The sequence below is a fragment of the Eulemur rufifrons genome, chromosome 8, assembly GCF_041146395.1.
Source record: "Eulemur rufifrons isolate Redbay chromosome 8, OSU_ERuf_1, whole genome shotgun sequence".
Classification (NCBI taxonomy): Eukaryota; Metazoa; Chordata; class Mammalia; order Primates; family Lemuridae; genus Eulemur; species Eulemur rufifrons.
The window spans coordinates 547,017-570,091 of NC_090990.1; the positions used below are offsets into that span (position 1 = coordinate 547,017).

General features: G+C 60.3%; 1 protein-coding gene across 1 annotated transcript in view; it reads left to right on the forward strand.

Moving 5' to 3' along the window:
* PRDM16 (PR/SET domain 16) overlaps positions 1–23,075 on the forward strand; it is a 212,621-nt gene that overhangs the window by 44,539 nt on the left and 145,007 nt on the right. The window contains exon 4 of the mRNA XM_069477528.1: positions 6,342–6,392. Coding sequence (XP_069333629.1) covers positions 6,342–6,392 — 51 coding nt within the window. The remainder of the gene's footprint in view (positions 1–6,341; positions 6,393–23,075) is intronic.

Sequence of the window (23,075 nt, forward strand, 5' to 3'; positions counted from 1 at the left end):
GTTTAGGCATAAAAGCTAAAAACAGTGTCCAAGGAGCTTTAAAAAAAATCATTTCTGTAGCTCAAACACAGCCAAGCTGGTTTTTTTAAATGCAAAAAATAAATAAATATTATCCCACTCCCAGTTGAGAGCTCAAGAGTTTGTGTCAACACCGCTGGAGTCTCTGCTCGGGGAGCCAGCGCCAGGTCGGCCGGTGACTAACCGCCTTTCACGGCTCCTGCCGGAGCTGCCAACAGAACACCACCCAGCTCGGCCCCGGCGAACACGGCCAGAGGGAGTTTGGCCTGGGGAGAGTCCTGGCCAGGGTTCAGGTGTGAGTCCCGGTCGGAAGGTTCTGGCATGCGGCTTCTTCCCGCCGGATGTGTCCACCCAGGCCCCCGGTCCTCGCAGAGCACAGGGTGAGGCCGCAGGGCCGATTCGGATGCGGGCGGCACCACTCGGCAGCTCCGAGCCTGGTGCTTCTGTTCCTGTCCGAGACGTGGGCCTCGCTGGGTCCTGCCTCACGTGGGCTGCGGTGAGCAGGGGCGACCTGCACCCGCCACGCCTGGGACAGGCCCCCGCAGAGGATGACCCGCCACCGTCACCAGATCACCACTGCTGTCACTTTAATGCAGCGTTTACACCAGGGAAATCGGCAGTAATTGTAGGATTTTGATTTGGAAAGAAAATTAAGAATGAGAGTCGTTCCCTAAAGGTGCCATCGTCCCAGAGGGCGCGCACGGGCGGCGTGTGAAACACGGAGCTTCCACCAGGTCCCGTCATCAGCTCATTAGCCCCGTTTCAAGGGCTCCATTTAGTTGGGTGTAAGCCCCACTGAAAGGACAGGCTGCGTAGACACCGCTGTCTACACCGCCTGCTCAGACTACGTCCCCACAGCCCCCAGAGATGAGCAGAGCCAGGCTGGGAGCCAGGACAGGGTCCAGCGTCAGGGGCTCTGCCAGCCCCTCTTGTGACACCCTGGGTGCCGGCACAGGAAACCCTGAGCCCCTCCCCGCCCCCGCCCAGGAGAGGGGCCTTGGATCAGCCTTTAGCAGGTTCTAGACCCAGACCTACATCTTTGGATACGAGGAAGCTACTTCGGAAACAGACGAGAGAGAAGCGTAGATCGGCGAGAGGTGGTTTGGTCTCGCGGCCCACAGCGGCAGGTGCACGGACCAGAGCGTCAGGCCCCAAGGGCCGCGGCGACCTGCCCCTCTCTGGTTCGGGGCCCCTCGAGGCCAGGGCTGGGTCCGGGGTCCCTCCTGGGGGTGTGTTTTCAGATACTTTAGCAGCAGATAACTTTGAAGGGAGGAAAACCTTCTGGGATCCATTTGTGACACCGAACAGAAAGTGTAGCCCCCCGTGGGGGCCGGGCCGAGCCCCAGCGCTGTGAGCGTGTGAGATGTCTCTGTGTGTGTCTCGTCCTTGCTGGCTTCCTGGAGAACAGAGGGTATTTATTTTAAGAGTCAAAAAGATGTTTTTACCAACCCCACTTAGCTAAATCCTGGCACCGATACCCACAAGAGAAGCTAAATGCCAGAGGTCAAACCTCTCTCTTTTGGCTAAAACGCTTAATCAAAACACACCTAATACCTCTGCCGGGGTGCGGGGAAGCTGAGAGCCCCGCGCCTGTGCCAGCGCTCGGCCGCGGTGCATGTGCTCGGGGCCACGCCAGCACATAAAGAGGGTTTTCAGCGGAGCGGCAGCCTCGGCAGGGGAGGAAGCCAAGGCTGAGAGACTCCAGGAGTGCGTCCGGCCGCCTGTTCCCGAGGTCAGCACTGGGTGAGCGGCAGAGTGAACGACGCCCATACCTGCCAAGGCCGCCGTCACGTCCAGGCAGGAGCAGGGCTCGGGCGCCCCGTGGGCAAGGGGACGCGTCTTTCTTCAAAGTCATCGGTGCCTGCTTCCCCCGAGGGGGGCCTGGGGTGGTTGGTCGGGCTGGACGTGCGTACCTGGTTCTCCCCATCGTCAGTGGCTGCATGCTCTGCCCCGGTGCGACCAGGCAACCAGGCACACCCTGCAGCCTGCGGGAACCACGCGCTGTGTTCAGAGGAGCCACGGAGAGAACCGAGGGACCCGGGAGGTGAGGCGCCTGCCCACAGGTGCTGGCCTGGCCCCGCCCGAGGTTCTGAGTCCCTCTTGCTCTGTGCGTTGTATGGAGCATCTTGGGCATTGGGGACAGTGTCACTGGAACGTCCAGCTCTGTGCCCCCACCTGGCCACAAGCCCTGGGGCGCAGGCAGGAGCCGAACCCATGCAGAGACCCTGCCGACACCTCCAGAAATGGAGGAAAGGGCCCTCGGGCAGCGTGCCACTGGGCACACCGGGATGTGGCACCCCATGTGGCCATGTCTGAGCCTCGGACAAAGGACAGTGGCTCTGGCCACCGTCAGCCCAAGGGCTGCGGGATGAAGTTGGGCCTAGATGGTGTCCAGCTGATCTGAGGGACAGCAGAGAGGTGGGGGGAGGCCGTGTGACTGTCCACGACGTGCCGCGTCATCTGTTGAGAGAGTGGCCGCCCCGCACCGCGGGGAAGCTGGCCCGCCCTCCTGGGAATGCTCCCCGTGCTGGTTTCTGACGGGGTTTCCTGCACAGGTAGCAGACGTCAGTGTGGGGGGTCTCAGACGTCGGTGTGGGGGTCTCAGATGCAGGCCGGAGCCGGGAGGAGCCCGGCTGTGGGAAGGACCATGTCTGCGGCCTGCAGAGCCCACTCCAGCCCCCAGAGCGCGGCGTCGCCTCCTCAGAGACACCCGCTAGCGCTTGCGGAGCTCAGAGCAGGCAGCCCCCAGCTGCTTTTCTCCTGGGGGGGGGGACTGACATTCCCCCGGTCCTAACAGCCTGGCCCCGCTGCCGTCCAGCAGCCACTACCGTGCACGGGGGAGACGTACTTCCAGGACGTGACCCCAGGATCTTCAGGAAGGAGTAGGTCCCACCCCCACCCCTTCTGGCTGGCCAGGAACCCATGGGAACCTCTGGCCCTGCCCACCAGGTGACCACAAGGAATAGTTGCCTCGTGAACCTCCTGTATGCTTAGGAGGTAACATATGAGCCCCACAAGGCGCAGAAGGTGGTTTTGCACGGCCACCTCCTAACCTGGGGCCTTGGAATGGGGGAGGGAGGAAAGTCAGGCCCCCAAGAATCAAGGTGGAAACAGAGCTGCCGCCCTGTGGCCGCAGGTGCACACGCCCGACAGAGCAGGACGAGGACAGCGAGGGCGTCCCCTTCCCAGAGGCCAAGCGTCTGAGGCCACCGTGGGCCCAGGGTGGCGTCTGTGGACAACCAGAGGCCTCAAACCCCAGAACCCTCCAGACGGGCGTGTGGTGCTCTTAGGGGCTTCCCGGGCTGACTCCAGAGGGGGCTTCCTTGCTTTCCCCCAAGCACATGGGAGTGGAGAGAAACCGAGCCCGGCTGGAACGGGCCCCAGGCACACACTCCCCCTGGGAGGGGGAGCCCCTCGGAAATGTCCAGCCAGAGGCCACCACGTGCCACCTCCCCAGCCAGCCCAGGGGCACGGCTCCGGGATGGCCGTGTGTGAGCAGGCCCTGGCTGGCGGGCGGGGAGTGCGACTCCCGCTGGCTGTTGGTGCTCGTGACGCGGCATCTCGTTCTGCAACACGCCCAGGGCAGGAAGGCGCAGGCTGTGGTTCCAGCCCAGCCTTTAACTGGCACCGGGATCCACAGACAGTTTCTGTGCTCAGGGAGGCTGGGCTGCAACGTGAACTGTGCCCCTTACTCTCGGGGAGCCCCGGGGCCCCACTGGGTTGGGCGTCCCGGTCCCCAGACCCAGGACAGCCAGACTCTCTCTGGCACCAGAACCAGGGCAGTTTCCACCAAGAACCGCCTCCCCGCGTGGCCTCCAGCAAGGGCCTGGCGCCGCGGCGTGCCATGCCCGTCCTCACTGGCTCTCCTCTTCCAACGCCAGTTTCTCCGGGTGCTGAAGCCGGGCTGGCACTGGCCCCTGTGCCAGTGTGAGACAACCTGGAACGGAAGTGAGCCGGGCCCACGGCAGCTGGGCCATGCCAGCTTGTAAACTGCGCTCCAGGGAGATCTCGTGTCTCTCGACACGTTTAGCTCACGCTCAGGGCCTCTGTGAAGCAACCGCGTGTCTCTGTGCTGGGGGTCCCTGCCCATCTTGGCTTCAGCGGGGCGGGGGCCCCTGGTGAGAGCGTCTGGGCTGTGCAGGGTCATGCTGGCTGGGGGGGCTCCCTTGACTGAACTCAGCGCAAGGGGAGAGAGGCTCGGGGCTCAAGTGCCACCAAGGCTTGAGGTCCCGGCTTCCTTGTTCAGTACTATGTCCCTGCCTCGGCCATGATGCGGCAGGGCCAGGGGCTTGGATGCCCTTCTGTAGCTGTGTCTCATGCCCCAGGGGTGTGCAGAATGCTGCTCTCCTTGGCAAAACTAAAATGCAGGGTTTCTCCGTCTGGTTCAAGCCCCCCCTGTGGAAAGCCAACAGGGTTGATGAGCCACAAAACTTTGCCCAGTTCAGGAGACCCCGTGACCCGCCGCATGGAGCCTCTGCCCTGTGTGAGGCTGGCCGAGGCCTCTGTCCCTGCTGGTGCCCGGGGTGCAGGCCGGGCCAGACCGTGGCTGGACAGGGCCCATCCCTCCTCTAGGGGCTGTGCGGAGGTGGCTTCTGACCTTGGGCATTGGTGCACACGGCCCTTTCCTGGGAGCCACGGCGTTTCTGAGGTCCGGGTGGTCAGACTCACTCTCTCCTCTGCTCTCGGCACTGCCGAGCATCCAGCCAAATTTCCCGGCTCCAGATTTGGGAGGGAAAGCAGATGAACCAGCGCAGAAGCCCCGGGCACGGGCCAGACTCAGCTCGGCCTCTCAGACCCGGCCAGGGCCAAGCGCCCATGACCTCAGTCTCTTGCCGACTCTGCGGAGACTTGCTTGGAGGCTCGTTTGTGGTGTTCACCTTTTTTTTGGTCTCATTCTCTCTTTTTTTCATTATAACCATTTTCCAAACCACAATTTCAGAATCTATTAAAAGAAACATAAAATCCCCAATTGGTTAGAATTCTCAACATTAAAAATATGACTTATTGTTATTACAGCTGAGCTCAGGCAAACGGGCCGGGCTGTGGGGTCACAGCACCCTGGTCCTCACCTGCCGGGGGCACCGGCGGGCACCAGGGGTACCGGCGCTGTCCACGTGGGTTTTCGGAATCTGTGGTGCAGTTTCAGGGGCTGTGGGAGAGACCTTTGGCGCTCACGTCATCCCTCACTTTATTCTCAGGCATTAGGTTCAGCCCTGGTTTCTGTTCCTACAGAAACGACGTTGCAATTCACATACTGTCCGTGCTTGGCCATTGTCGGTCCAGAAGGGAAAAACCCAGTTTCTACAGCTAATTTGTCAGTTTGCTCAGCTCGGACAGCGCTCTGGGCCGGTCACCGAAGTGCCACCCGCTGGAGCGGAGCTTGGGGTGTGTAAGAGGGGACGCCTGGTGAACGCTGCCGCTCCCCAGAACAGAGCCAAGGAGGCACCACGTTGAAGCCGTCCGGGTAGAAGAAAGATCCAGATTGCTGGAAACTTCTCCTCTCACCGTGGCGACCCCCTGTCCCTGAGCAGGGAGGGGGGACTCCTGGTGCTGCCCACGGATGGGGACCCTCAGTGGCCACCCAGGGCACCCCAGTTTTCTGCCTTAGCCTGGTTTCCTTTCAGAAGATTCCTCCTAAAACTGTGGAGAGAAAGATCTCCCCTGGGGATTTGGGGTGTCAGTAAAGGCAAGTTAAGATGCTGCTGCCTCCAATTAGCAGAGAAATGGTGTCGGCGCCCTCTCCGTGCAGCCACCCCAGTCCGTCCTGCCCGGCGTCCTTGACCCCTGCCCTGGGGTCTGGCATGAATCCCCGTGCTGGAGTGTAAGCCCCAGGGGGGCAGCACCGGCTCCCCTCCCGCACCCCCCAGGGCGCACAAGGCAGGCCGTGTTCTCTCTAAACGCACGCGGCTCGATTTGCTGGGGGGACCAGAGTCGTCCCTATACATTCGAAGTGTCTTTGTGTCCCCACGGAAAGGTGTCAGCAGCGCGTGTGGCCCCAAGTTGCTCCTGTGCGGGTCCCCACCCAGTTACTAAGCGGCCAGAGCAAGCTCCGTCCCCGACATGGGCCACAGGAGCCAGTTGTGGCCTCTCCAGGGGAGTGACGTTCCCGAGGGGACGCCTGGAGTCCCCAGCACACGGGAAGCTCTGTTGGAATAAAGGGCCCCGTTACCCGCAGGCCCTGCACCCACAGTGCAGGGAAGTCCCTGGGTCCTGCCTGTGACTTCAGAGGACGTCGTTGGTCGGCCCTCACGACTGACAACCCCCTGTAGCTGGAGATCAGCAACTGTCAGAGACTAACAACCCTTCTCCAAATTGTTTTGCAGCAAATACTGACCGATGCGGACGTGTCGTCCCAGGAGGGCTGCATCAAAAAGGTAGGAGAGCCCCTGCCGTGCCGTCCTCTCTCCCCAGCCCCCTTCGGCGTCCCCGGCTGGACGACCCTGTGACTTCGGTTATTGCCCGGTTATTAAGCGTAACGGGTGCGTGTCGCTGGGAGTCCACGAGCCGTGTGTTATCTGTGGGCCGAGCCAGCACGGAATGGTGATTCGATGAATTTAGGACGGACGCTTGTTTTCATTGTGTGAGCAGGTCGGGGGTCGCTACTCCGAGCACCCTAATTCCTGAGGTTGGAGGAGAACCCTGTACCTGTGGGAATGCGTCGGGGCCGCAGACATGTGGAGATTAAATAAACGCCGGTTGTGTTTATTTAACCATCTTCGCAAGATACTCACATGAAAAGAAGATGGGGGGAAATTATGCAGATCCCAAAGCCTTTGCTGTCCTGGTAGCCTGCAAGGAGGGCTCGGGCCTCGCTTGAAATAAGCAAAGCCCTGGGGACAGACAAAGCGTCAGCATGGGCCTCGTCCCCCACTGTGCCGCCTGGTGGGCAACGGCTGGTGGACAAACGTCAGCTTGGAGAGATCCGGGGAGAGAGCGGTGCGCAGAGAAGCACACACGTCCCCCGCGGGAAGCACAGGCTCAGAGCCACGCACATTCCGGGTGTGCGGGCTGCGGTCTAGACAGCCAGGAGGAGGGGTGGATCAGAGCCACGCACATTCCAGGTGTGCGGGCTGCGGTCTAGACAGCCAGGAGAGGGGTGGATCAGAGCCACGCACATTCCGGGTGTGCGGGCTGCGGTCTAGACAGCCAGGAGAGGGGTGGATCAGAGCCACGCACATTCCGGGTGTGCGGGCTGCGGTCTAGACAGCCAGGAGAGGGGTGGATCAGAGCCACGCACATTCCGGGTGTGCGGGCTGCGGTCTAGACAGCCAGGAGAGGGGTGGATCAGAGCCACGCACATTCCGGGTGTGCGGGCTGTGGTCTAGACAGCCAGGAGGAGGGGTGGATCAGAGCCACGCACATTCCGGGTGTGCGGGCTGTGGTCTAGACAGCCAGGAGGAGGGGTGGATCAGAGCCACGCACATTCCGGGTGTGCGGGCTGCGGTCTAGACAGCCAGGAGGAGGGGTGGATCAGAGCCACGCACATTCCAGGTGTGCGGGCTGCGGTCTGGACAGCCAGGAGGACGGGTGGATCAGAGCCACGCACATTCCAGGTGTGCGGGCTGCGGCCTAGACAGCCAGGAGAGGGGTGGATCAGAGCCACGCACATTCCGGGTGTGCGGGCTGCCGTCTAGACAGCCAGGAGAGGGGTGGATCCAGAATTGTCTCCAAACCCTTGAACCCATTCACCAGGTAGAGCTCAGCTCCCACTGAGTGTGTGTTACCTGTGCACGCACACGCAAACACATGCGAGCACATGCACACACACGCAAGCACACACAAACACACGTGAGCACACACACAGGCGTGCAAGCACACGCACATGTGGTGGCCACTCGAGTACTGTGGGTTTCCAGTGGGAGTTAAGTAACGTCCTCTTTCTTGGCATCTTTGCTTCCGGGCGAGACAACGTGGAGAAGGTCACGCTGCACGGAGCTGTGTGGCTCCGACCAGGTGCCGCTGGTCTCACTGCGTCAAAGCCACACCTGGATTCTGTGCCACAGAGCGTGTGCTCAGGGGCGCCCGAGCCTCACGGTCAGGAAAGCCCGCATGCGCTATAGGGGCCGCATCCGCGTCAGGCAGGCCCAGGGTGGAAAGGAAGCGTCTTGCTAGTTCTGCGACACCTCCAAGGCCTGAGCCGGGGCGTCCGGGCAGCACTGCCCAGAAGGGATGGGGACCTGCCCCTTCTCTCGGGGTTCGACCCCGAGACACTGATTTGGGAGAAAACGCTGCCCTAGGAGACATCTTCTGCCCCTGCAGTGACCTCCGGAAGGACGTCTGGGAGCAGGTGTCAGTCCTCAGTCCCCACTGCCCGGGGCGCCTGAGTCCTTTCTTAGAGCACCCTGACGGCACACGATGCACCTTCCACGAGGTTCCTTCCCACTCCCTCTTCCTCCTTTCTGCCTCCTTAGATGATTTCTTGTTTTCTTAAAGGATACAGGGGACTAGGAGACATTGAGCAGCTTTGCTGTGTTTCAGAGAAGTGCAGTATTTTCGGCTCCCAGAAAGTGGCCTGCCCTGAGCTCCACTCTCCTAACGTCCGGAGTGAGCAGGAAATCCTTGCTTCTCCCACCACAGTTGCATGGCTGGACCGTGTGGCATTCGGCGAGATTCCTCCTTGGCAGTGTCCCTCCTGAAGGCAGCGTGGAGGTGGCCTGGCGGGAGGCTAGAAGGTGACAAATTTATGCTGGGATGGCTTGTCCAGGCTGGATACAAGGGTCAAGGCAGAGGGTCAAAAGGTCAAGTCTAAATTCAGAGGGCCGTGAGGAGGCAAGTGCTGGATGCTTTTGCACCAGGAGGAGGTGAGTAGGACAGGGAGCGAGTGGTGCTCTGCGCTTTGCCGCTTTGTTTCATAAACGAGCCCACCCGCTCTCGTCTGGCCTGGCCCAAGGTGCTTCCTGAGGCCGCTCAGGAGTGGATGTGAGGCGCCCTGTGCCCAGGGACCCACTCTGCCCCGTGTGGCTGGGGCGTCCCTTCCCTCCCAGGCCCCCGTAAGGCCTGTCGGAGGAGCCGGGCCAGGCAGAGGGGTCTGGGGCCGGATGCGGCACCGAGTCGAAGCAGACCCTGCAGACCCCACCCCACAGCGGCTGGAGTATCAGGTCCAGGGCCGGGCCCCCCTCTGAACGGGCGTCCTGACTCCCAGCCTGGGAGGGTGGGGGCTGCCTGGGGCATCCTCGCTGTCCCCGGGCACACCTCTCGCCAGACGGAGAAGCTGCCACGCAGCACTCCGAGGCCACTGGTTTGAACCCCACTATTTTCCAGCCTCCACTGAAGGCAAAACTTCCAGCACTGGGGGATTCAGGTATGGTCCAAGGTCACGCTGGAGGGTGATAAAAACCTAGGCCTGGTGCTTCCGTCTGGACCCGCCGGTCACAGTCCCAGCCGCTCCGGGGGAGGAGCAGGGGCCGGCGCTGAGAGACACATGCTGGGGCTCAAAGGCAAAGGGTCTGCGCGGGGGCAGGAGACCGGGACAGAGAGCCCTGGGCCAAGCTTCGTCCAGATACAAGGTGCCGCCTCACGAGCAGGCGTGTCAGCTGGAGCTGTGTGTATGCGTGTGATTTGTTTACGATTAATGCAACCTTGTGGACACCAGTGTGCTATTTTGGGGATTAATTCAGTTTGATCCTTGGTAATAGGACGAGAGCTCTGGTTTGTCGCTTTTGCAGTTTGGGTCACCCGAAGGCCCACATGGGAGCATTGGGGGGTGCTGTGTGACCTAGGGTGGGTCGATGACGTCTCTGAGCTTCAATGTGTCCATCTTTAGGAGGACTCTACTTCCTGTTCTTTATTGGCTTCTTTGAAATGTAACCAAGTTAATCCACTCAACGGCTGGACGAGTGAGATGCACAGAAGGTGCTATTCTGTGGGGGCATCCCGGTAATGAGCTCTGAGTACCCGAGGGGCAGGTTTCTGTAAGGCTGCAGAGCTCTATTCAGAATTCACAGGCCAGGGAGCCCAGGCCGGGGCCGTCTGGTGCTTCTGGATTCGAACCCAGGACCGCAGAGGAGCAGGCAGCACGGGGTGGGGCCCGGCCTGTGAGCGGAGACCAGCTTGGGGACAGAGCCCCGTCGGGCTCAGAGGACCCGCCCCACCTCCCTCCCCAGCCCCTTTGTCCCAGCCCCACATCCCGCCCCCACCCTGTGCCCCTGGAAGCCTGTTCGGCCCCAGCCCCAGGTGCCCACACTAGGACTGTGCTCGCCCTGTCCTGGGCCCTCGCCGTCCCCACGCCCAGCCCCGTGTGCACCCTGCGCCCCGCACGGCGCTTCCCTAAAAGTCGCTTTGGCTGCAGGTCGGCTGCATGGCGGTGGTGCGGGGACCTCTGGGACGGCTCCCCCGACTCTGTTTGGTCTCTGTTTACTTAGAGGGAGAGCCCGGGGCTGCGGGAGATAATCTAGGGGCCGTCCATCCATCACCAGGCACGCGGCTCCCTGGAGAGCCCGCCGGAGCCGGTAATAAAAAGGCCGGGTGAAGAGGCTTTGGGGACAGATAAAGAGCCGTGTTAAGGGCTCGCTGGAAATGGATGGGGACATTATTAAGGCTCAATGGCTGTCTTATCAAAATCCAATAGGATAGACATTTGGCAAAAGGCTTAAATTTATTCTTTGACTTTCTGGAGGGCTCGAATTTATCCGTTAACAAGAGTGTAGTCCACCCGGGAGATGGTATCGGCTGAAAGAATTTTGATTCAATCTCTTCGGTGCTATGAAAAGGGGAACACAGGCCGACGGCCTCCCCTTTGTCCGCCTTATCTTGTTTCCCCGCCGTACAGAAGGACAGACCTGTTAGTGCAGAGCAACTGGGAGAAAATACAAACAAAAGGAAGTGGCCTTTCTTCTCTCTTTCCTTTTCTCTTCTCCGTTTCCCTCCCCTCCCCCTAAATACGTAAGTCAGGAACTCGCATCCGTAGGACAAGGACAGGCACCTGCCACCGCAGCCTCTGCCGGAGCTTGGAGAAACGGGCCACCCGGCCAGCCCCCAGGGCGAGGGCGGGAGGGCAGAGCTTAGCGGAGAGTCAAAAATAAATAGAGCTAATAAACTCATGCCGCTGGAAGAGGGGTCGCTGATAGGTCCATAAATCTCTCCCCGTTATTATTACGTACAAAAAGCTACAGGTCATAAAAGTCATCTGATAGCCCAGCCTCTCACTGTCCAAACAGGGTGATTGATGGATAATTATGATAATTTGTGAAATGATTATTTGGATGTTAGGACCACGGCCCGTCCCGCTGGGCTGTTGTGGGGACGTTTCCTATAGCCCGGCCTGGGTGACAGGCCTCTGGCGATGGGCCGCCCCCAAGGTCTCCTGGGTCCCTCCGAGGGGACCTGGGGGCTAAGGAGGGATGACTGTGGGGCCCGATCAGAGCCCGGCGCCCAGCGTGCTCAGGGAAGGTGGGAGCAGAGAGCTCGGCAGCTGCTCAGCGCCTTGTGTGCAGCCATTGCTTGAGGAGGCCACACGCCCGAGGTCCAAACACACTCGCCGCGACCAGGCTGTGACTTGGGACCATTTGAGGGGGACAGATTCACGGAATTCTTGGCCACACGGACTAGGAGCGCAGCACAGCACCAGGCAGCGGGGGTTTGTGTTCAGGGTCGAGTACGGTTTAGCGTGTGCCGTGTTCCTCCCGGAGGAAGCAGAGGCATTTTCCAAGTGGCTGCAGGGTCGGGGGGGAGACCCGCATGTACTGGGGCTGGGGCCGGCGTGCGACACGCAGGCTTCGCTCAGCGCGGCCTCGCTGGGACTGGAAGGCTCCTGTGGCCGCCCTGGACTCGCCTATCCTTGGTTCCGCGAGGTCTGTGCGGCGAGGCGAGTTTCAGAGACGCCTTTCCCGTTGCCGCCAGCGGCCGCACCGACAGCCCCGCACAGTGCTCTGACGAAACTGCTGTTTACCGACAAATGCACTTTAGCACCAAGGGGGGAAAAAACGCGAAAGCCCCTAACCCTAAGAACCCGGCAATCAAAATTATTAATTTGCATGTGGGATCAGTTATGTCTTTATGAAATCAAAGTGTGTTTAGCTGCCCCGGAGACAGCCCCGAGTTGATTTTGATAATCTCGGCCTGAATAGGCTCGCCCCGTCGCAGTAAGCCGCGCACAAAAGGCTGGACAGCGGCTGAAAGCCTTCTGACGACACGGCTCCCTTCCCATTGTCCCGGGGCTGCTGATAAAAGAACCGGGAGTCCATTAATTCAGTGAATGAACATAGAGTAAAGTCAGTCCCCTCTTGAGAACAAGAATGTTGAGGTCAGCTCCGGTTGCCATGGAAACTAAGTACTCCTAAGAAGTTTGCATCCTTGATTTTGCTGCATCAAAGGCTGCAAAGCGGAGAGGTGTACCGCGCAGCGGAAAGTCGGGAAGTACCCCTCCGCCGTCCCCTTCCTGAGACGGCGCAGGCTGGTGGCCCTGGGGACCCCAGCTGCCCTCGGGGACCCCCGGGTGTCGGCTCCTTCCCCTCCCCTCCCCCTTCTGGGAGGACCCCGTCGTCACACGGGGGAGGCTTGTCTGGAAGGCGGCTCCGAGGCTCCCGTTCCCAGGGCAGAAACCAGGCCAAGGGAGGGGCCCAGCCAGCAGCTCAAGCCTGGGTGGACTCTGACCTCTGCCACGTCCCAGCACCTGAACTTGCCCCCTGGGGTGGGGCAGTCCCACAGCGGCCCTCCAGGGCTGATAAGCGTGATTAATGGCCCGTTAGCATGGTCTAAGGTGAGGTATGGCGGCCCAGGCTGGGTGACGACTTTATAAATGTGACCCTCTTGCCTGTCCCTTCTAAATGGGTTGATTCCTCCTGCCCCACCCCCACCTCAGGATGCTTAAAGCAGCTTAAACCAGCAGATTAGGCTGGGAGAGGTGCAGCTAATTAATTTCCTGCGCAGTAATTTATTACCTGCCTCGGTGGTGTCATTCCCAGGCTGCGCGTCTGCGGACGGCCTCCTCTGTGCTCTCCACCCCCGGGCCTGGGGTGCAGGGGCTCGGGGCAGGCCAGGCAGGGGGCATTGTTCAGACGGATGCAGCCCAAGCCCCAGAGCTGAGCGGGGGTGGGGAATGAGAGTTTAATTTTTTCCTTTATTTTTTGCAAGTAAGAAATAGACAAGCCCAGGTTTCGTTCTCACCTTGAAGCAACCTGGGAAACAACTGAGAGACTTTCCGGAGCGCAGCTGAGGGGGAGGCCCTGGAGCAGGGAGGTGGAGAGGGACAGGGAAGGAGCCGGCAGGCAGAGCAGGGGGCTTGCCCAGCTCCCTGAGGGTCCCTGGCCGGGCACGAGAGCAGGGGGCTCTAGGGACCCTCCTCTGGCATCTGGAACCAGCCCCGCCCTGCTGACACTTCCTGCTGAAACTTAAATCTCAGCAGCAGACAAAACATCACAAATTGCAGGACAGACTCGGAACTTGCAAATATGCTGTAACCTGGAAGGCAAAGGGGGCCGCTCCTTCCCCTGGAGACCCTGGGAGGCCAGGCCGGGCCCACCGTGTTCGCAGCCGCCCTGCCCTTTGCACTGGCTGTGCCGGGGCGGCGCGACCCTTCACCTCGCACTGCCAGCTCTGCCTCTGGTCTCCTCGTCTGCAAACCCGAGATGAGACAGCAGGGTGGGCAGGTGGCCGTGGGCCCAGCTCTGGGCTCCCAGGGCCTGCGGAGCCCACGCTGGGGGCTGCTGTGTGCCAGGCATGGGGACCAGGGGACCGGTTAGGTCTCGGGTGGCCGTGACTGTTAGAACCCAGCGGTAGGCCCAAGACTCAGGGTGTCAGGCCCCCTAGCGAACACCTGCCTCCTAAGTGACGTCACGGCACCTGTGGCAGGTCAGAGTTCACCGGTGCCCGCCCCCGGACCCACCGCCCTTTCCTCACAACCAGGCTGGCATCCAAGGCAGCCCCTGCAGGCGGGCGCTAGTCAAGGCCGCTGCGCGCCAGATCCTCTCACGGGCACCCAGTTCTGAAGCAGGATTTATTGGCCGCATTACCAGCTTTATGGGAGCCAGATGGTGGTGTCAATAAACTCCGTCCGTAATCTTCAGGTGGGTGCAATATTGAGTTAATTAAATTGTGCCGCGCTATTAGGAGAGAAAAATAGATCAGCTCCGAGGCCCGTTCAGCCTCTTCTGCTCCAAACGCACAAACACACACCGCGGCCCGCGGCCGAGTCTGGCGGTGATAGGTCTGGGCGGTTTTCTCTCCTTGCACACGACTGCAGCTTCCACAGGGAAATGGTGGCTCCCGCCCGCCTAAGACACCTGCCGGACTCTCGGTATTAAGATTATAATCATTTTGGATGTAAGGTCGAATTCTGGGTTTATGCAAACAAGCTGTCAGCGTGGCCGGATCCCTCTCCGGGGTAAAAGATGCGTGGGCGCTGGGGTCCCCTGGGGCCCTCCCCATGGCCTGGTCCCTTGCTCTCGGTGACTTCGTGCTGTGCCCCTCCTCTTAAGCCCTGATAGAGAGAGTTTAGCACTCTCTCTCGTGCTAAGCCTTCCGGGCCTCCGGGGACAGGCTCTAAGGGCCTGTGTCCCCAGATGGTGTCTCCCCATGAGGGCAGGTGGAGGCCGGAGCTGTGCAGCTGCTCCTCTGTGGAGCCCGAGGGCCGGTGCCTGCTGTGGCAGAGCAGTTTCCAGGCGAGGTGCTGGGTGGGCCTCGGGTCCCTAGAATGGACAGAGGACCTTCTGTGGCCCCTCGGGGCTCAGGCCTGTTCTAGGGCCTGGGGAAACCTCCGTGTGGACTGAGGGCCTCCCCTACCAGCAGGGGCTGCACTGGGGGTCTCTGAGGCCTGTCTGGTGGAAATCTGGGGGGCTTCTGAGAGGCAGGGCCCCTCCTGGAAGGCTGTGTTCCCCACCCTACCTAAGAAGCCACCTGCTGTTAGCGAGACCACCTGCACCGGGCTTGGGCGGGGAGGGGTGGGGGGGGCAGCCAGACCCTGGACGAGGTCGCAGAGCCACCAGCATCCAGGCTTCTGTGTGTCAGATGCAGGCACCACAGGTGTGTGTATGTGGGGGTCCCAGGTGGGGGGTCGCAGGTGGGGGCCAGCGAGCACCAAGCCTCCCACCTCTCCCTGGCCACCACGGCAGCCTCCAGGCGCATGTTGTCAGACTGACCGTCACAGCCTTGTGCTGAGACGCAGGGGCCGGGAGGAGGCGTGTGAGGGGGAAGGAGGGAAGTGTAGGTGTGCGGAATCCGCCTCCCTGACCCCAGGCGGCTGTGCCCTACCGAGCACGACCCCCGTGTGCCAGGCGCTGCTGCCCACTTACTGTTGTTGTCACACACAGGATGCTTGCCGGCCGCCACACCCTCCCCCCCTAGGTGTTATTATCCGTATTTTCCCACATGGGAAAGTAAGGCACAGAGAGCTCGAGTCCCTTGCCCCAGGCACACTATCAAATGCAGAAGAGTCTTCAAATGCCGGCCTGCGAGACCCCCAGGCAAGCGCTCTTGAGCACGGTGTCACACACACTGCCCCAGGAGGGCTCTCCGGACGTGAAGCCAGGCCACCCAGGCACTTCGGGGACCAAGTGCAGCGCGGCGGCTGTAAACTACGGGTGCAGCTGAGTTCAGAGAAAAGCAAGACTGGGTTGAGCCGGAGTCCTGGGAAGCGTGTGTATCAGCCAGCGCTTGCCATGACCATGCTGGGTAACAAAGCATCCCACGGCTCAGTGGCCTGAAAGGACACTCACTGCTTCTCACTTGCTCACGTCCAAGTGATGACAGGGGCCACCGGCTGGGCTCGGCTCCACGCTGACGGGTGGGTCCTGTTGCCCTGGAAGCCGGCCACCCTCAGACCCGCGGGCTGCCAGCGGTGGCAGCAGCAGGGGACAGCAGACACGCGTAATCCCCATGAGGCCTCGGTGCAGATGGAGCACGTTATCCCTTCTGCCCAAAACCCGTCCCACGGCCATTCCACCGGTACGGGGGTGGAAAGGAGTTCTGCCTCTTGTGGGAGGGACACAGCCACGTGGCAGCAGGTGTGGATGTGGGGACAGTAACAGTTAGGGATGATGGCATAGTCTGCTGTGACAGGCTTCCTGAGGAGGTGGCACTGAGCTGAGCCGTGGCCAGCTCCCAGACACAGGCCAGAGTCCGGGTGGTCCCTCCCAGGATACAGTAAGCACGCAGCCCCCCGGCCCGCCCCGCCAGCTCCAGTGGACCCCGTGCGTGTGTCCACCCCTGAGAGTGGCCTCCTCGTCCTGGGAGAGACCTGGTCTTGGGCCCAGAGCTCCCAGGGAAAAGCCAGCCTGTCCCCAGGGGTGTCAGGTCTGTGGTAGGCGTCCCAGGCGCCTACCAGGAGGCGTTCAGATAATCCAGATCCCAAGAGAGCATCGCCGTCGAGCCGCGGGGAGCGTGACGCGCCGCGCGTCAAGTGAGAGAAGCCGACCCGGAAGGCCGCACGCTCTGCGACCAGCTGCGTCACACTCTGGGAAAGGAAAAGCCACAGAACAGTACAGTGGGGACGGGCGGGGTGGGGGAGGGAGGGAACCGTGGGTGGAGCATGGAGGATTCTTGGGGCAGTGAAACTCCTGTGTGTGCTGCTCCAGCGACAGACACATGTCACACACGCGTGTCCAAACCCGTGGAACGTACGACTCAGCATGGACCCTCACGTAAGCTGTGGGCTCCAGTTAGTAGTGACGTGTCAACGCTGGTTCATCCGCTGCAACAATGTGTCACCGATGCGTCACACCAGCGTAGGGCGTCAGCCACAGGGGAGGCGGGGCGGGAGGGAGAGGACAGGCCCATGGGACTGTACTTTCCACCCACTTTCCTATAAACCTAAAATTGGTCAAAAAAATTAAGTATGTTCATTTAAAAAATGAGAGCGTTTTCAAAAAGTGGCGTGTCGTGCACACCCGTCTTATGAAAGACACACACATACAAGAACATACATACATGAAAAGACTGGAAGGACATATAAAAAATTGTGTCACCTCTTGGTGACATAGTGGATTTTTTTTTTTTAAGTTCGTATCTATGGGGGTGTTTCACTTATGAATACCTCAGCTCGTGTGAAGTGCTCGGGGCCACACCCGCCGCGGAAACGCCCCACGGACAGTGAAGGCGGCCGACGCTGACGGCACCTGGGTCCGCTGGGTCCTGACATCCCTGTGGCCCGGGCTCGCTGGCCTTGCCGTCACGTGGGCAGGCGCCACTGGCTCAGCTGACCCGACACCCGGCGCTGCCCAGGAGTGAGAGGACGGGGCTGTCTGCCCACAGGGGCTGGCCGATGCCCTCTGGCCAGTGGGGACGAGGATGCTCGCTGGCCCGCTCGGGCTGAGCAGCCCTTGCCAGTGCGGTCCCTCCAGGGTCCTCTGCCCTCCAGCACTGCCACCAGAAAGCTCTCACCACAGCAGGGCCACCCCGCCCAGTCACACCGGGCTTGCAGGGGAAGTAAAGTCTCGTAATTTTGCTGAGCCACTGAGCGTGGAGGGTGTTTGCTATTTGGAGCAACCTCGCTCACCTGGCTGACTTGCCGGGGGTTCCTTGCGTCGGGTCCAGCTCTGCATTCTCGAAGCATCTTTCCTTCCTCTTCTCGTCCATGCGCCCAACACACCAGCTCTGGGGACCTGGGGCGGGCGTCTGAAAACCGTCTTCTCCGCTTAATGGTGCTCAGACGCGACCCGCTGCAGAGTGACCCACGGGTGTGGAGGGCTGACCCGCGCCACTCTGTAGAAGGGACTTGAGCGTCCCAGGATTTCGCTGTCCTGGAGGGGTGCGTCCTGGCACCAGTCCCCTCCGTGAACGCGGCTGTATTTGCTAAGCACCTACTGTGGGGGAGGAGCTGTCCTGGGTGCTGGAGGCTGGAGCCCAGTCTCTGCCCTTCTGGAGTTTGGATTCTTTGGAGACCTCAGTCCCCACTCGAGGGGCCTGGGCGGCCTCTGTTCCGTGTGTCCCCAGGTCCCTTGGCGCCTCCGGCTGCAACGTTCCCAATCAGACACGCCTCCTCGGGGGGCTTCTGGGAGACGTTTGCGCCCTTCGTTGTAGGCAGAAATGCCCCCGTCCTGCCGAGGTGGGCTCGGCTATGTCTCTGCACTTTGGGAATACTAGGGAGTCACTTTTTCTGGGCAATTCCTCCTCTTCCTCTGTATATACAGGGGGACATTGGAGGGTACCAGATTGATTTTGGCCAGAAAGAGTGGGATCCTTAATTCAGCAGATTCGGTGTGAGTGCACCATTTTCTTATTTAATAGTATTTCCTTCTTTGAATAACACTCTTCCGGCGGTGGGCTCTTTGTATGCTAACAGGACTCATTTCTCCGCCTGACACCCCTTCCATCAGCCAGGGCCGTACTGGGGAATGGTTCCTTCTCACCCAGTTAACAAGATGTTTCTCCAGTAGAGTGTTGATAAATTAAGTAATAAAAAGCAAGACTTATTATTTTATGTTGGAACCTTGCCTCTGTTATTTCTGAGCAATGGCCAAGACTCGGAGTATTAGCCCCAGAATGCTTTGTTGCCCGGGATGGCAAATTATCACATAAAGGGTCTGGTGTGTTGTTCATCACGGATCAGCTGAGAGTACGGAGAGAGATTCAGAGACAAAAAAATCCACTTTTGCAGACTCACGCAGGGCGAGAAGGGGAAGGGGCGCGAGTTCTGTGTGTACCAGGACGCCCTCCGGGCCGCGGCCGGGCCAGCTTTCCTCTCGCCTCCAGACCCCGGGCTCTGGGTTACCGAGGACCTGAAAGGGCAGATAATTATCGGAAGAGAATCTGAAGCATAGGCACCCCAGAGAGCTGTAAAAATAAAATGAGGAGGAGGAATTTTGAATAGATTTCCTCCCTTTGTATTTCTGTTTTGGACGAGAAGTGCAGAGGCAGGAGTCAAGGGAACAGCAAGGTGGAGAAAAACATCAAATTAGACCTCAGGGAAGTCTGGGTTGGCCGCCCCCCGGGTGGGGGAGGCTGGGGGGCGTCTTTGCCTGTGTCTGCCCACGTGCCACTCTTCAGCAGGTGGAACAGCCCGAGGGGGCCTGGGTCCCTCCCGGCTCACGGCGAGGAGGGTCAAGGCAGGTGCAGAAGCTGGGGATGCAGGGAGGAGACGCCACTGGGTCACGACAGGGACCGTGCCTGGGTGTGGCCATGCCTCTCCCTTTGCCACGTCAGGCCGTGTTCAGGCTGGACCTGGGCGGCAGAGGCCACACCTGCAGGCTCACTGAGGTGGTGGCCTTAGGTCACATCTGGTGAGTGCCGGGGGCCTCACAGCACCCCTGTGGGATGGTGGCTAGGCCATCCTTCCCCTCATCCATCCACGAGAAAACTGCAGTTCAGACAGGCGAAGTCACTCACCTGAGGCCACGCAGGCCGTGAGTGGCAAACATGGCCCCTCTTCCCCCTCAAAAGCTCCCAAACCCAGACTGAGTCTTAAACAGGCTGTGCCAAGAGGGGTCGAGCGAGTGTCTGGCAGAACAGCCGCAGCCGCGCACCCGCTGGGCTGTTCAGGCTTCCGAGGTGTCGGGATGGGAAGCTGCCCGCCCTGGCCTGTCCTGTGCCTGCCACCCTGCACCTGCCCGCCCTGCACCCGCCGTCCTGGCTGCTGTGCCGAGGCTGGTCCTGCCTCCCTGTTCACCCAGCAGAGGCGGCTCACATGCCCCTCACCAGGGTTCCTTGGTAAACTCCCAGGGGTTTTCTCTAATAATAACTTTTGGCCCCACAGTGTCTCATGACACCCCTCAAAGGCCTCCCACGCTGGTCTCCCTGATTTCCCAACATCACTCATCCTTCAGGCCTCCCCGGGATCCCCGCACAGTTCCAGGGAAGCCCCGAGTCCCCCCGCGCTGTCCCCTCCCCAGACCCTGCTGAATCCTCACTCTCAAGGGGAAGCCGGACAAAGCAGCTTTGCTGCATGAGCCTGAGCAGGGGCCCCTGCCCTGCCCCCTGGGGGGCCTTCCCGAGTGGCCTTGACCGTGGGGCTCTGGGGAGCAGACCCCAGCGCAGCTGCAAAGGCGTCTGGGTGTTTGCTCAGCTCTGACCGCACAGGCGCCTCTGCTAAGCCTCCTCCGAGCTGCTGCAGGACCCCGTCACGGCCTGTTCACGGCACTTTCTGTGGGCTCGCAAGCATCGGCGGGGAGGAGACCTGAGTGGAAGGCAGAAGCTCTGTCGGAGAATGACTCTGTGCGCTTGGTACCTTGATTTCCTCATCTGTAAAACGGAAATGATAACAACTCCTCCCACAAAGCTGTGGTTGCCATTATGCAAGCTGCTAGTCATGAAGCTCCTGGCACGTGCCTGGGGCTCAGAGTGAGACCAGGTTTCCATGAGGATGAGGGTGATGGTGAAGATGAAGATGATGGTGATAGTCACGAAGATGTTGATGATCAAGGCAAAATGATAATGGCCATGATGGTGGTGATGATGGTGGCAATGATGGTTGTGATGGTGATAATGATGATGGTGGCAATGATGGTTGTGATGGTGATAATGATGATGGTGGTGATGATGATGATGGTGTTGATGGTGACGATGATGATAGTGGTGATGATGATGGTGGTGGTGATTGTGGTGGTGGTGATGGTGATGGTGACGATGGTGGTGGTGATGATGATGATAGTCACGATGATGATGGAGGTGATGATGGTGGTGATGGTGATGATGATTATGCTGATGGTGATGATGATGATGGTGCTGATGGTGATGATGATGGTGGTGCTGATGGTGATGATGGTGGTGAAGATGGTGATGATGATTGTGCTGATGGTGATGATGACCATGATGATGATGGTGATGGTGATGATGATAGTGATGATGATGAAGATGGTGATGAATCCTTGAGGTCCCATCATCCAGACACACTCATTACACGGGAGAGCCAAAGAGCAGGGGAGAGGACGTCCATAGAGGACGGGAAAACCACAGGGCTCCAGTGCTGGCTCTGCCATCAGCCGTGAGCCCTGGGGCAGCCTGCACCGCCCACAGCCTTGGTTTCCGACTTGGCGATGCAGTCAGACACTCTGTACCCGCTCGAGTCCTGGGCAGGGGAGGACAAGGCACGGAGCAGCGCTGGAGAGAGCACTTCGCAAACATGAGGTATTAAAAAGAAAAAACAACAGGAAGAGGCGGAAAGAAAGCTCATAAAGGTCCCTCACAGCCTGGCCCTCTGGGGTGCCCTCTCACACGGAGAAGCAGGCCTTGGGGAGTTAATAAGAAATACAGGACTTCCTGCAAGATAGCAAGTAGATTGTGAGCCGTGAATTACTTTTTTCCTTTGAAAAATGATGTAGTCAGGTCAAAATATTTTTGCATTTCAAACACTTGAGTTCCTTTGTCCTTAGTGCTGACACGACTCGGTTTCCATGCAGCCTCACAATGCATGGAAACATCTTTTAACTGCCAGACGGCCCTTCCAATAAGCCCGCCAATCCATAATGCGCGTTGGAGAGCCGGAGACGGGAGGGAAAGCAGAGGCCTTTGGAAGGTCTGTTTGCACAGCGGCCAGAGGCCCTCCCACCCTCTCTGGCAAACAGGCCCGGGCGGGTGGGCAACCTGTGCACATGGCTGCGCCCGTCCACCGGGGGGGACCCTACCCGGCCAGGCCCTTGGGAGGACCTGCCTGGACATCCTAGAGCAGGACCCCCGGTGCCCCCTCTGCCCCTTGGGGTGACCGAGGCTGGGAGAGTCGGCACCAGCTTGATGCACCCTCTGCCACGTCGCCACTCAGAAATGTGCCCTGCGGGCAGGGTGCTCGGTGACCGCGGGCTCAGCCACAGCTGGCCTGGCTCCTGGCTCAGGGGCCATGAGGCCGCAAGAGGGGAAGGGACGGCCCTGTGCCTCCCACCGATCCTCTTTCCTTTTCCAGTCCCCATGCCCTGCTGCCCCTAGAGCTGAATCCAAGCCTCTAGTGCAGGATGTTTTCGGAGGAAAAGACTGAAAACAGGGTCTGCTTGTGTATTGGCTGATGCTTCCTTGGGCACTTGCGCTGCTACAAAAGGCTGGCCAAGGGGCCAACACCTAGATCAGCGTCCATTCGACAGGTGAGGAAATTAGGCACAGAGAGGTTAAGTAACAGGCCCAGGGTCGCACAGCAGTGAGAGGCTTCGAACCTGGGTCCTCTGGTTCCATGCTCTTAAGCACATGACACCAGGCTCCTGTTTGCTCAGTGAACATGCGTTTGCTGCCCAGTGGGGTCCCCAGACTCTGAAAAACTAGGGCTGCCTTCTCCCAAGGAAGTCTGGGGGACAGCACCCCATCTGTGAGTTGGCGGGAGGCCGTCTGAAGGCACAGCCAGCCCAGAACAACAGACCCCACCAGCAGGAGCCACAGCCTGGCCGAGAGGCCCCCAAGGGGTCTGCGTGACCAGAGGCAACAAGGATCCTCAGGGTGTCCCCAGTGTGAGGTTCAGGTGGCCGGAGCCTCCCCTGGGCCCGTCTCCCTCTACTCTCAGGCGTGGGCTGCTCTTGGCCACCCCGTCCCCAAAACCAGATACAAAGTTGGGGTACGGGCTCCCTGCCGAGGGTCATGGGAAGGGACCCCGCTTGAAGGGAACCTACAAAGAAAGTCCTGGTGCACGTGGTGGCTACAGTGGGAAAGCGATTCGGGGACGAGGACCACAGCAATGCGATCACATGACAGCAGTGTGTGCTGGGGACGTGACCCAGGATGGCAGCAGCCAAGCTGAGCCCTGACCTGCTGGGAGGGGCGGGTGGTCCAGCTCTGGGGCGTGGGCTCCTGCCCCGCTGGGTTCAGCACGGGGGGCCACGGAGAGAGGGCCTGTTGTTAGATGGAGATGCCCACCTGCCTGGTGGGTGTCGGCAGGGGCAGCAGCTCTCTGGGTGCCCTCCGCCTGGGCAACAGGTCAGTGCACTCCCCGGGTCTCCTTGGACCCTGCGCCTGCGTCCCGTCCCTCTGGCCCTGAGTGTGTCTCAGACACCAGAAGCTCCTTCCACTTGGTTTCCAGTTGCCCCGAAGGCCCAGGGACTCCGGGCCATTCTGAGAGCACAGCCCGAGATCACGCCCTGCAGCTCGGACGCCCTGTTGCCTGACGCTTGGTCTCCCCGCCCCCACCCAGCTTCCTTGCCGACCTTGCCCCCAGCAGAAAGATCGGGTCTAGACCGGAATTCTGGGGCCATCCCAAGTATGTGGGGAACGCCATT